This window comes from Neolamprologus multifasciatus, chromosome 9 (assembly GCF_963576455.1).
Source record: "Neolamprologus multifasciatus chromosome 9, fNeoMul1.2, whole genome shotgun sequence".
In the NCBI taxonomy this organism is placed as follows: Eukaryota; Metazoa; Chordata; class Actinopteri; order Cichliformes; family Cichlidae; genus Neolamprologus; species Neolamprologus multifasciatus.
Genome location: NC_140447.1, coordinates 20,510,505 through 20,527,943, shown reverse-complemented (window position 1 = coordinate 20,527,943; position 17,439 = coordinate 20,510,505). Strand labels below are relative to the sequence as shown.

At 40.6% G+C, this 17,439-nt stretch overlaps 1 protein-coding gene across 2 annotated transcripts in view; it reads right to left on the bottom strand.

The window, feature by feature from the left end:
* ube3c (ubiquitin protein ligase E3C) overlaps nt 1–17,087 on the bottom strand; it is a 28,485-nt gene extending 11,398 nt beyond the window's left edge. Inside the window, exons 1-17 of one of the 2 annotated variants that reach the window (XM_085173069.1) lie at nt 16,933–17,087; nt 16,261–16,375; nt 16,078–16,131; nt 15,371–15,445; nt 14,760–14,906; nt 14,515–14,630; nt 14,249–14,406; nt 13,536–13,689; nt 12,449–12,669; nt 12,148–12,299; nt 10,656–10,843; nt 7,779–7,865; nt 6,199–6,356; nt 5,684–5,910; nt 2,767–2,871; nt 2,172–2,259; nt 394–491 (exon numbers count right to left, since the gene is read on the bottom strand). In XM_085173069.1, the coding sequence (XP_085029195.1) occupies nt 394–491; nt 2,172–2,259; nt 2,767–2,871; nt 5,684–5,910; nt 6,199–6,356; nt 7,779–7,865; nt 10,656–10,843; nt 12,148–12,299; nt 12,449–12,669; nt 13,536–13,689; nt 14,249–14,406; nt 14,515–14,630; nt 14,760–14,906; nt 15,371–15,445; nt 16,078–16,131; nt 16,261–16,326 (2,094 nt within the window). In that variant the 5' untranslated portion in view covers nt 16,327–16,375; nt 16,933–17,087. The remainder of the gene's footprint in view (nt 1–393; nt 492–2,171; nt 2,260–2,766; nt 2,872–5,683; nt 5,911–6,198; nt 6,357–7,778; nt 7,866–10,655; nt 10,844–12,147; nt 12,300–12,448; nt 12,670–13,535; nt 13,690–14,248; nt 14,407–14,514; nt 14,631–14,759; nt 14,907–15,370; nt 15,446–16,077; nt 16,132–16,260; nt 16,376–16,932) is intronic. The other variant, XM_085173070.1, reaches the window with a different exon arrangement.
* Between the last annotated feature and the right edge of the window lie 352 nt (nt 17,088–17,439).

Here is a 17,439-nt window from a genome sequence, read left to right as displayed (position 1 = left end):
TATAAAATGTTTAATCCTGCTAATAATTTTGACTGCATTTCGATTGGGAGCTTTAGATTTTGAACATACAAACACAAACAATTCCTAAAAGCAAAGCACTGCTAACCAATGATGGGTAAAATCCAAATATGTAACTGGATGACTGAAACAAATGGATTTTTGCTTCTCTACTTTCACCTCCAATCAATAAAAAAATATGAATGTAGCTACAAAGACATAAAGCGCTGCACTTGAGTTGTTACTACAGTGTTAAATACTTACTGGCAATCTTTAATATTCTCAAAATAACCAGCAAATTTAATAGCATTATATGTATACTATATAAAGGCAATCACTATAATACAACACTCAAAGCCTTATGGTGCAGCTGAGTATGGAGCAGCGGTGCAGTACCTTCACTCGCTCCTCGAAGGGCACCACAAATGGGAGCTCGGTGAGGATGGCCAGATGTCTTTCCTCGGACACAGACAGCTGTGGAGGCTCTAAACCAACTAAAAAAAACAACAAAAAACCCCCCACAGTGTTCGATATTTTAGCGATTGATTTAATGCAGGGAATCAGGCATTTTCTTCTTGTTTTTATACAAAATAGTTATTTAGTGATTTTTGTCCAAATCACAGTAAAAAAAACTCATGATCTAAATACTTTGTGCTTTTTAAAAAAAAAATAACTTCATGAGTCTCAGATTTAACCAGGGGCGTAATTTCCAGGGGCGTTAGGGGGGTTATGACCCAACCAATATAATCACCCCAATAAAATTATAAATTATCTTGCATAAATACCAGCAAAATAGTTGCATGTTTAATCATCTGGGGATTTGTTTATTTAGACACAGATCTTGACCCCCCCAATGTTCAGCACAAAGTTACGCCGATGAATTTAACCCTCAGTATTTGCAATATAATTGTTCATTAATACACAATATTTGTAATTTAACAGCCAAGTGGTTTTTGAGCTGGAAGCATACTCTCCAACATCACTCTGTAACACTCATCTAACATAATCGCTCCTCACTGTTAAGCATTATGATTAAAACGCGGTCCACAGGCCAACCATTAAATACCTTTCCACCCTACAGCCTTTTAATTAACCCAGCTGTGACCTGTCCATCCACCTGCTGGGCTTTATCCATTAGGCTGCTGTTTGTTTTGTATTAAACTTGGCATTTAGACTGTTTAGCCCACAGAAAAAAAAACGCTACAATAGCTAAACCGCTCTTCACCCTCCTCCGTGTCCAGTGCAGCTCAATTATTCTGCCCAATTAGTCAATCTGATCTGCATTTTCCCATCAGGTTTCCATCTTTGAGGAGAAATATGGCCTCTGAGTGGTCAATACATTGCTCATTCATCAGCCACGGGGCTGTCCATTTAAGGAAATGAGAAAAGGCCAGACAAACACGTGGACCAGATGTGGCTGACTTCATCAGGTACTTTCACGCTAATTGAATTTATCCCACACGGCCTCTGAGTGGCACTGGGTAGATCATACACACATTTTTATCAACTTGTTTTCACACCGTACTTCACAGAAACCCAAAGTGAGCCTGATGAAGCCCCGTGTCGACGTCAGTGTATTTTCCTGAGTGCCTAATTGAGTCAATGAAGAGAAAATGTGGTTAATATATCTTGGTAGGAATGGGGAAGGTTAATGACTTTTCTGCAGCTTCTTTTCACATCCCTGGGAGGCCTGTGAATGAAACATTATGGTACTGGAAATTTACTTCTATCTCTTTATCTCACTTATTGAGGAAGAATCTACTGGCTATCAGCAATAACACTTCCTTTACACAAACATGATTTTACACTCAAACTTCTCTTATCAGATACATTATCAATGCACAATTCCATAATATATGAAAAGCAAACACAGAGAAGGTGACTTTGGACAGCCATTACTGTGATTTCTTGGACTACTTATCAAGCTGACACAAACATTATGTGCTTCTAAACTTTGCCAAATGCCAAAGGAGTAGCTGTGTGGTGTACATTAAACAGCGCTGATGATAATAGGCTTAAGAGTCTAGTCATTCCAGTTGATGACAAATAAACAATTGGCTAGCAGGATAAATATGAAGGTCAATTAGATGACATAGAAAAAGGTAAAGGGGCTCAATTTGACACCCATCTTTTTATAAGGGGAAAAAAACACCTAACAGCAGAAATTGCAGTACCATCAAGTGTAGACTGAAGTGGCCCAATGCGGCCCATCCTCCGTGTTCTCCACACGTGTCTTGCAGATGGGACGTACAGCTGGGTGACCTGGAGAGAAAAGAGAGGAAGATAATGATGAACCTGAAGCTCCTGCATGTGCCTTCGGGCCAGAATAAGGGTGACAGGTGACTTTACAAGCCCAAAACATCTTTGTAAAGTTTTTCTTACTTTTACAGCAGTGGTGTACACATAACTATTTTTTTTTTAAATTTAGAATTCTTTTTATTGACTTTTCAGCTACAAACAGTAGAATATGCCTACTCTGTTACCACCTCTTGAAATTATGCTCTTCTGTGCAACGAAAAAAGAAAAGAAAATAAGCTGAAGTTCATGAAACTCCTCTCACTTGCTCTAAACATGTCTTCACCTTGTTAGGAGGGATAAAATGTGTTGTGATGATCATTTTACCCTTAAGGGGTAGAAGAAAATTTTACGGTACTTTAAGGGAAAAAAGCCACTCTTTTTTTAATTCTGTCTATTAAAATTAAACCAAGAACCAGAACCAGAACACGCAATGTAACAATGAACCAAACAGCTGTGATGACAGGTAAATACCTTATCGGCCCGGATGTTGACCTCCTCCGAGAGCCAGTGACCTGCCGGACAGAAGGGTCGGCGGATGTCACGAGCTTTCACCATCTTCACCAAGTTAGTGATGACCTAAAGTGGAAATCAAACACAAAGACACACACACATCCATACACATACCACATTAACATCTTTAAGTCTGACATCAGCATCCCTACAAGAATTCTTAAAAACCGCGGCTAAAGTCTATTTTCAGAGGAGAGCAGCTGTTTTTTTCTTTCACGTATAGGCTGTCCAGTAGGATGAGGTGCCTCCTCTTAGAGGAAAAAGAAAAAGCAATTTGAGAATTTAGCCATTAGTGCGCCATTTATGGGGAGTATAAAAGAAAAACGACCTGCGCCATCCCTCAACGTCCAGCCCTGTTAATTACTGGCGAGGTCTGCTGACATCAGCCATCGGACAGAGGAAGCAAAAGGCCGAGCAGCACTGGATCACAGAGCTGTAGCAGAAGGGCGAAGGGTTGCAATGATATTTCCATTTGGTTACACTGATATTACTGAACCTTTGTCCGAATGCATAATGCTTTAAAGGATTGAGACTCGTATCATTAAACTGAATTATTCTGACGCCGTGTGAATGTTTCATGTCTCAATGAGAAACGGGGCCTCTTTCAGTAAAAGTTGCAACAGCATTTTTTCCTCTTTGGACCTAAACAGCAATAACATATTCCTACTCAGTTGCTAATTTGCAATAAATTCAGACTTTTGATTCTGGTGCCATCATTTGTGATTCTCTGAGCCAGTGCGAGAGGGGCGTGGCCCATTATCTCTCGCTGCAGCAGACAGAGTAGGAAATAACTTTACTAAATGGTGCCTTTACATTTCACTTATGCCACAAGTCTTTTGCACATTTGGAAACCATTGCGAGTCTGTCTCTGTGAACATACAAAGTGACCTATGTCTGAATGACAGCATGCCCTCGCTTTAGCAAACTAATGAGGCCTAAAATGTTACATATCCCATGTCTGGAAAGGCTTTAGAGCTTTTTCAGTCTGCTAATGACTCAAATGTTAATAAGAGGCTCCCCTGTTGCTATGGCAAGTCCGAGTTAGACACCTACTGAACAATCACATTCACGTCTTTGCATGAAGATGTAATATTCGCAGCCAGTCAATTTCCGTATAGTACCTCAGCTAGATTATTCCAATCGACATGTTCATTTCTAAAGCATGTCATTTACATAGAGCAACAATCAATCTTGGCCAATCACCGGGAGGCAACCAGAGCCCGCAATAATGGCAAGTGCAAAAAGCTGTAAGAGGCACGTGACGATGGGTTTGGAGCAGACCTACCCCCTGACTCTGGGAATGAATAAGCATTCCTTAATTAGCCCATCGGGTTAAGTGCAAACCTTAATGGGCCTTTCCCAAACTCCGGCGTGACATCGTTCTCCAAACATAGCCAAGAAGAAAGTTCCATTAGCAATATTAATACAAGCTTAGTTGATCATTTTCATTCAATTAACTTCTTTCAATTAAATAGATAGCTCGACAATGGAGGTGATAAAAGATCGGGAGGGACAGCTGATGACACGAACCAAACATTAGCGTGTTAGGGGTCAGCAGCGTTAAACCGACTGTAAATCCCAACGTTCAATTTGGAAAATGCATTTCCCCTGCTCCCCACTTCTTTAATGGGTCGTTTTAGCTGACAAGAGGCCTTTGAGCTGATCTTTTATGAAAATCTCAGACATGCTCTTCACGTATTCACCACCTTTCAGAGAACACCAGCGTTCACTTTTAAATCCTTTGTCTAAGAACAAAGTTGCTTAAACACAGTTTCTCGTGGAGAAAAGCAAAGAGGAGAAGTGGAAGGAAGATGTAGAATCGAGACTAGGATTAAGTTGCAGATGTTTTCTGCCTCATTTCCTCTGGGTAAATAATCAGCGTATGACCTCTCTGGTGCTCCGTCTCATCTTTGCCTGTTCATGCATACATGCTTAACTTCCACTGATATGGACAAGCATTAGGCCACTCTTGCCTCAATGCACAGAGGGACTACATAACAATTAGGCCCAACGCTAATGTGCCATGCTTCACAGTTAACACGCTGATGAACAGACATGAATAAAACAGATTTAGCATGATCATAGGAAAGACTCATGAAGAATATGTAATGCTCACTGAATACATGTGTGCACTGAAAGCTAATTACTGAGATACTGCACGAATCCTTATTGTGCTTTGTGCTCTTAACTCCTACTTGCACATGACTGCTCTGGATTTTTCTTATCGATGACAGAAAACATGCCCACACCTGAGGCCAGAAAAGATTATGGTCAGGTCTAGGTGTCAAACACTCAAAAGTTTCCCATTTTATGCTAAATTTAAAAAAATCTTTACTCAATATAAAGAAAGACTTCATCTTAAAACACTAGCTAAATTTCTGTCGTTGGTATATCTACTGAGATACATTGTGCCCTCACTTCCTGCCTGTTTTAGGGTTAAACACACATGTAAGCAGGTTAAAAGAAAAATATTTTCGCAACAATGAGACTGTGGGGCTTTTTCTGACATTTTACTGCTCAAAACTTCAGTTTTCAAATTACTGGCTTTTCCACACAGTGAGAAAGCAGGTTTCTGACTTTATTTCCCATGATGCACTTAGAGAACTGTAGGAACTGCAAAGTTTGAAAGTTCTGCTTTTTAGAAACTCTGATATTTTTTCCCATTACTTGATACACTTTTGTTTTCCATCAATTTAACTCTTAGCTTTTTTTTGAATGTGCACTTTGTGTTTGGCAAAACCCTCAATGTTGTACGTTTTTATGCTCTGAAAATGAAGAAGATAATAATTTTACCTAGACATAATGAGAAATACAAAACAGACAAACAAAAATGAAACAAAAATGCTATAATATATATATATAGGACTACACATCTTACCTTGAAGAGTTGCACCCAGCGCTTCTGTTCGGCCTGGATATGCTGCTGAACCTCGGTGTTCGTCTTCACCCCCACACTACGGAAGGCAGCCATGTACTCCTCTCTGTGCTCTGCTTTGGTCTTAGGGTAGGCCAGCTTGATGATACCCAGACATGCATCTCTCAGACAGCGAGACAAAGTCACAAGCTCTAACAGCGTGAAGGGCATCATGGAGGACTGCGTCTGACCTGTTGAGAGGGAAAATACATTTACAGATATCGATCTGCACCACCTGTGACTGCTGAAAACAAAGGACAACAGCGATATACTATTGTGTTACAAGCGGGAAATAAGCGATATGGGATGGATATGTATCCCAATCTGTCGTACATTCGCCTGTCCAACGACCTCTGTACAAAATATTTATTTGTCAAATAAAATATGTAACGTAGATATAAAACAGGGCACTTAGAGGACTACTAGAGAACCATAGATACGCCATTATATCAAGTTAAACAGATGTTTATGTCTATTACCTTCCATTGCATGTCCGAAAAACTCGCTGTCATGCACGGAGATAAGAGAGTGGCTGAAGAGAGAGCTGAAGAGATAGAAGACAGGAATGATGCGGTTGGAGTCCTCAAAGGACATGGGAGACCCTCGCGAGATCAGCTGTAAGAGTGGCACCATAGACCTAAAGGAGACACAGACACGTAAACATTTGAAAAAATAAGTATAAGGTTGTGTGAACAGGCAGAAATATACTGTACATGGATACAAGCTAATGGGAGCTTAAAAACTTGCAGTTTGTCTATTGGCCAACTGAGGCCTACTGCAAAAGTCCCATGTTAAAAAGCTCAACTTTACAGCATTAAAAAGCATATTTACAGATTGGTACTGGTTAACTGAATCACACTGAATGGCAGGTGGAGCCGGTTGGTGTCTGCTAGGCCTCATCCACTAGTTCAAGTCATTAAACTGGACATCTTTACTGTGCGTGTGCTGTTTGCCTGTTCTGGAGCATTTTTACTAGAATATCTGACTAATCTTATGGCTTGTAGTGTGGTAAAGACTGTTCAAAAAGTCTGCTTCTTTGAGGTTTTGGTGGGTGATATTCTGGTATTTTTTCATCTCTTACTGTATGGGTGTTTATGTGTTCCCCCTTTCATCCAAATGCCCATCTTCTATACCATCTACGATACAAACGTGGTGCGTCTGGAAAGTATTCACAGCGCTTGTTCCACACTTTATCAAATTACACTCATACTGCAAAATGGATTAAATTAATTTCTCACCTCAAAATTCTACATTTACATATATTTGTTATCTTGGTTGTGTGCTTAGGGTCGTTGTCCTAGTTCGAGATCCAGAGCACTTTAGTGCAGGCCATCATCAAAGATGTCACCGTGCATTAACGCATTCATCTTTCTATCGACCCTGACTAGTCTTCTCATTTATGCTACTGAAAAATCATCCACACAGCATGATCCTGCCACCACCATGCTTCACTGTAGGGATGGTCTTGTACAGCTGATGAGGAATGTCTGGTTTCCTCCAGATATGACACTGGGCATTCAGGCTAAAGAGTTCAATCTTTGTTTCATCAGACCAGAGAATTTAGTTTTCATGGTCTGAGATTCCTTCAGCTGCCTTTTCATTGAGGAGTGGTTTCTGTTTGGCCACTCTATCACACAGGCCTGATTGGTGGAGTGACAGAGAAATGGCTGTCCTTCTGGAAGGACAATGAAATTCTCCTCTTTCCAAAAGAGCAATGCTGACGCTCTGCTGGAGTGACCATCGCAGTTCTTGGTCACGTCTTTATCTAAATCCCTTCTACTATAATCTCTCAGATTGACCGGGTTACCAACTCTATTGAGAGTCCTAGTGGACTTTTTCCATCTACAGATGATGGAGGCCATTGTTCTCATTGGGACCTTCAATGCTGCAGAAATGTTCCAGATCTATCTGAATGTATCTGAATCCATCTTGGAGTAAAACTGTAACATGACAAACTGTGCAACAAATGAAGCACTGTGAATACTTTCTGGATTTACTGCATATCTATAACAATGCTTCAAAAGATAAAAATCGTATAGTCAATGTTAGAGTAGCTCACCCAGTGATCATCTTGGTTGTCATGGAGGTGATGAGGTGCCAGAGATGTCTCAGGAAGCGTGCGTTGAAAGCCAAGCTGTACAGAAGTCTGCAGAGAACAAAGACAAGCACATAAAACAGAAATATTTAAGTATATTAAATGGAACTGAAAAGACTTGAGTGAGATATTTCAATCAAATGGCACAATCAGTGTGAAGAACAATACATTTACCCTTGGCCAACCTGTTTACCCTGCTGAGATTGTCAACTTTGTCCCATTAATCAGGGAACACCCAGAAAAAGACACTGTTAACCAATATTTCCCTCACACAATTTTCTTAGTATTTTTTTCTTTCTGTCCTTTCATACCTTGTGAGGGGCAAAAGGAGATTAAATGAGCCATTAAGCTTTATTTAGGCGAGGCACCTTCCATTAGTAAACTAGTTGGTGGCGAGGGTGCCCAGTTTGGGTCATAAACAGCCCTCTGGCTTCCTGCTGGAGCCCCATTTAACTTAATGACCAGGGGACGGGGGGACAAGACAATGCAGGACGTAGGAGGAGGGGAAGCCTGGTCCTCGCTGTGACCCTGCAGTACTGGCATGCTTCCACACTCACAGTGAATTACATGATAACGCAGAGGAAGGCCCACATACTTTGCTTTAGTCTCTCTGCACTCAACGGGCTGTGGCACCAAGGTGTGAAGGCGCTCTTTGTTCAAGTGTGTGTTTTTTTTGTGTATGCTCCTAAATTGCATGGCTTTTCACACGGCAGATAAGAATAGGTGACAATAATGTGGTAAGTAAGCTGAAAAGCAACATGAAGTAGCCCTGTATATAATAGGCCTCTGTCTACTGACACCTACTGTATGAGGATGACTGCCGTTAACAGGGCAGCATCATGTATTCACAGTAACACAGAGGAATAAAGGTCTTAAAAGTTGGTTGAGTGGGAAAGGGGCAATTCCATGTCTGCTAGATAGTCTCATCTCAGTATCAATGTTCAAATTCCCATTCCACCATCCAATCTGCCAAAATGGAGATGAACATTAGGAGCAGACAAACCTCAATATGGCTTGAAAAGTGGTTTGTGTTGATCACAGGCCATCTGTTAGTGCAACAAGACACTGGAGGCAAGCAAGGAGCAGTGCTGTGGGCCCATAACAAGTGATGTGGGTGTTTGATTGAAATGGGAAACAAAGCACTAAATGCCAGCTGACATGCTGATTTACAGCCTGAGAGAACCCAAACCCCCATTTCAATCATGGAATGAACCACTAATAAACAAAGTCAAGACATCAGAAGGGGTTGTGTGTACATATGTGTGAGTGTGTGTGTGTGTAAAAAGCAGGTTGATGAATAATGTCTGGATCATTTCATTTTGCACTAATGAAAGAATCTCAGTTCAGCAGAAAAAACAAACAAACAACAAAACCCCCAAAACATCAGCCGTGTTCAGGTCAGATCTGATACCGTGAGCCTTGAACGCACCTCAGCCTACAGACAAATTTGTTTTGCTGGCTTCTGTGTCCGCATGAACCAACAGCATTTTCTTTTTTCATCACACCACCACAAAGATCACGGTAATGGTTCAAAAGTAAATGGAGGTCACTTAATCAGAGTGACCCTGTTAGCAGCAGAGTGCTACACTGGAAGAAACCAAACAATCAAAGTGAAATTACACCAAATATCCAACCCTAACAGTTAAAGTGAATTACTGCGTGGTCTCCAGAACAAACCTGAGCTAAGTATAATTAGCAAATCAATCAAAAATCTATTTTGGTCCCAGTTGATTGTCCTGCTTTTAAAGTTATCCTATAGAAAAAAGTGTGGAGTGCAGTTTAATGAGACATTTTACATATTTATTAAAAAGGCAGTGTGCTGGGCTGGCTGCACGACTGGCCGGCCTCTTTTTTTTTTTTCCTTTCTTTTTTTTTGCTTTAAGACTCGTAAATCAAGACCAGAATGCAATTTGCTCCCCTTAGCCTCTTGTAAAGCTATCCCATCCACTCCTGCAGTGATTAATCTTTCTCAGTGAGCTAATTATTTTGTACAGATATCCAATAATGATGGAAGAGGAAGGACAGGATTTATGGTAAAAGCCGAGAGAAAAAGGAAGCTGTAAAAATAAATAAATAAATAAAAAAATAAGGGCTGAAATTCTTCTAAATTCTTGTCAACCGCTTGTAAGCAACAATGCAAAATTACTAGCTGACCACTAGAGTCCAGCTGCACATGCCCAGTTTATATAATTACTTGAAAGGATTTGTGGAATGTTATGGATTCAAATAATAGAAAAATATCTGTCTAGTAAAGCAGAGCTGCTAATGTGATCCCGAAATGTATCCTCACATATAAATGAACTGACAGCAACTGGCTTCAATAATAATTAACTAGAGCTGGTTGCCCGTCCATGAAGCTCAGCCTGATCACCTCCTGTCAGTCAATGCACCATCTAGACCCCCACGCTACCTCTGACATCCTGGCCCTAATGCAATCAACCTGAAAAGGGGTAATTGCCCTCATCCAGAACTGACAGCCTCCCTGACATCCCGGCTTCCTCTGCCGGTTGTAAATGCCAGCGGGTGCGGACCACTGATAACTGCCTGCCTGCCTGGTTTTATCGTTACTTACATTACTACTTACATTACTGCTTACAGCGCGGAAACACATAAACACACAGTTTTCCTCTCAATCAGGTGGCTTCTGGGATGCAAGGTTGATCCCGCTGAGATGTGCAAAGTGTTATGATATGCCATTTAAAAAAAACGAAAAGCTTTTACATTTACTTTGATGTTGTGTTTTTGATTCAGACACGCCTCCTGGCGTAAGGCTACTTAAATTAACTTCATTACATGACACAGGAAGAATGAAAGACCCCCCAAAAATGTGCGTCTTTGTACCTGACTTTTGGCACCATGAGACGATGCTGCACCATCAGCGTGTGACAGATGGACGCCATCATGGTGAAGACCTCCTCGCTGGCTGAATCCCTCCACACCAGGTTGAGCAGGGCGTTAGTCTGGTGTTTGGTGTCCAGTTTGTGGACACACTCTTCTGTTATCAGCTGAACTGAAATCCGGCTGTCATCCTAGTGAAGAAAGAGATGAGTGTTATTTAAAGGACTGTGATTATGTGATTGAGAAGTATGTGTACGAGGGTAAAAAAAAATAAAAATGTTATTTTAGTTTTTAGTAGTTTATTTTCGAGATGCAATCTGCAATTTTTAGGTTTCTGTTAATAAAACCAAGCGTTTAAATATCAGTTTTTAAACTTGTCGGTGTCATATGAGAGTATTGTGGAGTGTTTGTTGCTACTAATCTGCCTGGTTTGTGCTTTTGATAACAGTTATTTATTTACTTCTCTTTTAAAGAAATGTTTATTGGCTCTTGGTGAAAGCATCTTCTGTGACCACACAAGAGTGCACAACGAATTTCCCGACTAGGACAATAAAATATATTGTATCGTATATTATCGCTTTACTATTGCTAGACGAGGTATCTGAATGTAAGCATTTTTGAAGGTCTGAGGCAAAATGTTTTATGCCACAGCGGTGCAGAATCCTTCCAAATATTCATTTATTCAGTTTCGTAAGTTAATCATGTTTACAGTGGGCCAACCACCAACTGGTGGTAAATATTTACTCTAAATCCATCGATAAGTAATGAGTAATCCTGCTTCAAACACAAAATCACAGAAACAAACTAAACCAACCACAACCACCATAGCAAAGCTAATAAGAAATAATTTGGCAAATGCTGTGATTTAATGCCATTTTACCTTCAGTTATTCAGCTGATTGTCATCCTTTATGTTAACTTATCACTTTAAACTCATTCAGCATCGTAAGCACATAAGGAATAGTCTGTTAATTCCTTTTATTCCTGAGTTTGGAAAACAAACTCCCAGTTGTTCACACAATGAAAAGTGTGGCTTCTCCATCGCTGCCACACAGCTTACATTAGAGCAGGTTGACATTACCCGAGTACAACATGAACCTTGTGCTGGTATCAGCCAACAGGCTTAGTCACATTTCTAGTGGAAACTGTTAACAGACACGAGAATGAACTGCTTTGACTGTAAGAAACATTTGTTTTGTTATAGTTAGCCATATTGTTTATGCTATGTAAAGGTAAATGTCTTGCGGAACAGTTTCACATCTACAAAGCAAAACTCATGACAAAAAAAAATGGGGCTTTGCACATATTTTGAATGTGGAAATAAAAGTAAAAATTAACTGAATTGTGTGAATGCTAGAAATGTGTAGAGGGGCCTTATCAACACTGACATCCCTCACCCATCAGCATCATACATTGTTAAAAGAAATTATGGGCCCGTTACATCACCGATGCATGCTGTGCGCTGAGATATTTGGACATATATGCGGGGATTTTACCTGCATGGGTAGCGGCTGGATGCCAGCGTTATCGTCATCCTCTGAGTCGCTGCTCACTTCTGGCCTGGTGCTGCTTTCTGACACTGGCAGCAGCGGCAGCAGTGTCTGCAGGGCCCGGAGGTACAACAGGAGACCCTCCTCTGATAGTGAGCCTGCCAACGCGCATCATTCATCATTACCGCGCACATTAACCCATCTCCCACTCTATAAATCAGTCTCATTACCACACAGAGGAATGTACAGGAGAAACAAGTACAGCACAAGCATGAGCCTGTGTGTTCAGCTCTAAACTCCCACTGACCTAGGCGGTTCTCCCCTGCAGAGAGGACAAAATAAAACAGCCATGGTGCTTGGCTCTGTGCTGCTGAGGAGGAGTCGATCGTGGCCTGAAGGGAGCTCAGGAAGGCCTCGAAAGGGAATGAGTGACGGAAGTCTGATAGTGCCGGGATAAAGAAGTGAAAGATCTGCTCAGTAAACGGAGCAGAGATGAACTCCTCGGTAAAAGCCGCAAATACAAACTGCCTGTAACATAACAGACAAAGCAGATATTAGTACACTGTGTGAAATCCTAACAAAATAAAAATAATATCAAAATACTGTTTGCTCATCGATAAATTAACTAAAGTATGGGTTGATTTAACATCTCCCTGCTCTTTCTACTGTGTGACTTCTCCAATATTGTCTCTCCAAACAGTGCTGCTTTGTGTAGCCTGGTCACACACATCTGGCGAGCCAAGTCAGATAATTAGCTGTTAGAGCCAGTATGTACACAAGTTCCTCTCACTCCCGTCTTGCTTTTCTTCAAAGAAGAAAAGAAGTCCTCTTGTCGTTTGTTATTAAGAATGTCTCAAACCAAGAGGCAAACAGGCTGGTATTCTGCACTCCAGCGAGCAAGCAAGTCTGGGAAACTTTTATGGCTTGCTGTAAATTGGTCTGTGAAGCAATTACTGCTTCACTATTGACAAGAGGGACAAAAACTGGTGTAGTTTGTCTGATTGGCTTAATGGATGATTTTAAAAGAATTCAACAGAGACAAACACCTTCTGTTCCTGCTATTATGCCGCTATCGTCTCCACTGTTTACTGTATGTGCCGGGCGTTCGGCAGAATTGTGTAACTTTTGAGACAATTCCTTCAGTAAATAGTTAAACAATACAGGGCAAACTACGTTTTTTGAATGCCACTGCTTATTATTTTAGCTTACTTTCCCAAAAAGTGAAAATAGCAGCACTGTCTTCTTTTTTTTGGAGATGCATGCACTAATTTCTCTAAAACTGTCCTTCAGACAATCATCATTGTACGACAAATACTAGCAGGTAATCTTTTAGGGGCGTCTTCCTTGTCGCATCCTGTGCAAATGTTCCTGTTCTCCTGCTTTGCTCACTGTACCTTGCGCCTGTTGTGCAGGAGGAGTAGGTAAAGTGCAGAGGTTTGAGGATGTGCTCCAACAGTGTGCTTGCCAGGGGGATAGTGGGAGCGTCGCTGTACTCCAGACTGGAAGGGAGCCTGTGATTCACAAGAATATACAGCGACCTGTAGTATCCTGATGAGAGAACAGAGAGAAGAATTAACACTCTAAATAATTATCTGAGAAAACACTAATGTAATTACGTATTTAATATAAACATATTAAAAAAGGAAATCTTCCTGTTTGCAGTAACTGAAATGTTGTAAAAATGAGTCCCTTAAGCCTAACATTCAGGCTAAAAAGTAGGATTTTTTTCAGTTGGTTTTTCAGATGTGATGCTAAAAAATGTTTCGTGCAGACAACAATGACTAACTTTAAACCGTGCTTTTGAAATGGCTCATACTTCTGGGAAATCGTCAGTACTTGAAATACACTTGACTTGAATGTAATCCTGTACCAGTCACAACATGAACTGCCCTGTACTGATAAAAAACACTGACAAAATTATATTGACACACATTCAAGATCTCTGCACACCCCTTATTGTTTAATAATTTGGTCTCAACAGGTTTATTTGCACCTATGCTGCAGGAATCTGTGTGTCACTGACATATCTTTTCTTTCCATAAAAAGAAGGAAAAAAATCCTGACCGCAGACTCACAACAGAGATAAAAGTTAAGCCAGTGAGCTTACCTTTCTGTACCATGTAGTGCAAAATCTGCTCGAGTAATGAAGCTACATTATTAGCATCTGGAATAACGGGAAGATAGGTTCTCTCTGTAGAAAAGATTTCTAGCATTCGCATGGGAACCGCAACATTTAAACTGTCATCCGTGCAGCTCTGCAAGAGTCTAAAAGACAGGAGAGAGTGACAAGAGTGATAATGGCAACTTCTGTTACAGATATCCCATCAGCTTTTGCGTTTATGCATCTGTAAGAAAATTATTTATTTCCAATACCTGCAGCAGAAGCCTAAGATCCTCTTGATCTGAAACACGCATGTCTTCTTCTGTGGGCCAACCAACAGCTTCACAAACTGGCCGTTGTGCTTCACCAGGTTCTGGCACAGCCATATCTTTATCAACACACAAGTAGACACAGTTTTGGTATTTGGCAAACACAACTTTTTAATATATTAGCGTCTATTAAATCTATTGATACAACCAAAGGGCCTAAGGCTTGGGGTTTTTTTTTGTATTCTCACCAATCTATGGGCATCCACACTCTGTCTGTAGAAAAATATTAATTGTCTTGATAAGAGGCAGAGACCAACGCCATCCAGGGCGTGTTGAGCTCCTCCCGACTGCGTCTGGCTGACACGCTCGTCAAACTTTGCCCGCTGTATGGCATACTGGAGAAAGAAAGTCACAGGTCACACACTGTAAACACTCTGTTTGAGCAGACTTGGTACAAAAACAGAAATGCTGCTACCACAAATCAATACGGTTCCCAAAACAAGAAAGAAAATGTGATCACCACATTTGCATTTTCAGAGAAACAACAAGATGCAGCATCAACTTCTTTTAAGTAAGGTAACACAATATCATTGCTGTAACTGTCTGCGGACCAACCGACTTTCTGATGAGATGCAGAAGTTCACAATTTTGCCTAAAGCCACATGTTTATTTCTGATCTTTGAAGCCAAAAACACTCATCACAAGGACGAAGTTAAGGTTGCGAAAAAACTTGCCATTTCCCACACCATCAAATAGGCAGTGTCATTTATTAGCCAGCTGCAAGTTAGAGGGTTTCACATGTCATCGCATGCAATGTCACTAGAATTATGTAATGTATGAAATTTGCTTGCAGACATACCTGTTTTTTCAAGTCTTGGTAGCCGCGTACGTAGGACTGAATGATAATGGCGTTCTTCAGTCGTCTTCTTTCATCCTGAGCAAATTAAAACACACACAAATTAGAAACTAATTTGCTTAAGACTGTGGACTACATCTGTGCCCAAGAACCGAAAACACACTTCTTATTGAAATGCTCTGGCATGACCTTAAACTGGCCGATCAAAACCCTCCAATTAAAGCAATTGTGCAAAGAAAAGTGTGCCAAAATTTACAAATGCTTGATTGCACTACTTGCTGTCAATGGTAGCACAACCAGTTATTAAGTTTAGGGGGCAATTGCTTTTTGACATACTATATGGACGGATTTGGATAACTTTCTTCGCTTAATAAATGAAATAACTACTTAAAAAAACTGCATTCTGTATTTTCTTCTTGTTTAATATTAATCTGAAGCATGTAAGTGTGATATACAGAAAAAGAAATCAAAGAGAGAAAAAAGCTTTGCAGCATTACACTAGTTTCAACGTCATGCTGACTGTCACAAAGAAATGTGACGTTTATATTTATGAATGCAAACAAATATACTCCTTTTTCATTAATATTTCATGTTTCTTTGCAAGACCAAGCTGGGTGAAACAATGAAAGAATTGACTTTTCAAAATTGCAAATAGTATGAGCTGCAAAACTTTAAAGGGCACAAACAAAAGACTTCAGAAGAGACATTACTTCTCTTTTCCGTCTCTCTTCTTGAGTGCGGTGCAACAGTGATGCCTTCTCCTCCTGAAAAGCAACAAAGACAATTATAAAAATGCAACACAACAACACGTTTAACCCCATCTGTTAAGCATAGAGCTATGTGTGGTTTGTTAATGGCAGCAGATGTATTCCCAGTTTTGAGATGCCACTTACCTTTTTACTGGCTCCTCCAAGGGACACCTTGGGTCTTGTCTTGAAATCTCCCTCAAAGCTGAACATCGTTAGATTTTTTCCATGGACTGGCTGACTCGAAGGCTTACTCTAATTTCTGAAAGAGAAAATGAAACACACCAGTCGTGATGACTTGACTGCCAACTTATAAACAATTAACTTCGGCTAACAGTTTCTCCGACCACGACACTATAAAGCTACGTTTGCAGGCCATAATTTTTAGTAGCAAAATTAAACGATTATGAACAGTCAAAGCGGACAACTGATGAACAACATCACAGGAGGTCAAGTTCAGCCAGACCTTCAGTTTGAATGCAACAATAGTTAGCTAACCGGTTAACTTAGCCGGTTAGCTAATGACTCAGCAGCTGCTAGGGGCTTTAACAAGCCTGCTTCCTCTAAACGACCCCAACAATGAGACACCATATTAAAGCTCATTTATTCATGACATGTCGCAGCAAGGACAACGTATGTGCAAGCACTATGATTTTGTTGACGTTAGCAATGCAGCTAACTAGCAGGGCAGCTAAGCGCTGAGGCAGGCTAACTTTCCGGGGGGGTGTCTTCCTACCCTACCCGCATGTCCTTTTGACATCATTTCTTTTGAAGGACACACATCTGAGAAATATAAGCAGCAATGTATGAATCGTTTACCTTCCACTTTTGAGCTAAGAAGTGAGACAGACACTACAACACTGAGAAGGATGTTTACGTTTCTCCAAACGTCAAGTCTTCTTTTCCTGCTCTCTCTAGAAATCAACACAACACCGGAGAGCAGCCTGCATCCGCTTCCTGCAAAGCTAGGCAGCTGATTGGACAGAATGTCTGTCAATACCGTCTCTAAGACCCGCCCTTCTACTAGAGCCATTGAGAAGGTTCTCAGGCTACAGCGTGAGTGTGTGTTTGGGTTGAATTTGTCATTTTGCGAGGACCTTCGTGTATTTTTTTAGGGAAAAAACACGAAAAAAACCCCACCATTAACTTTTAACCTGATTAGTCTGGGATAGATGTTGAGATTATGGTTAGTGTCCTGTAAAGTAAGGGAAACATGAACCAAGGTTATTAAAGTTAACTAAAGCTAACCATTTTAGGTAATTAAAATAAACAATAAAACTTAGACTAAGGTAAGGGCCAAAACAAATACAGATTATTAGAAAAACA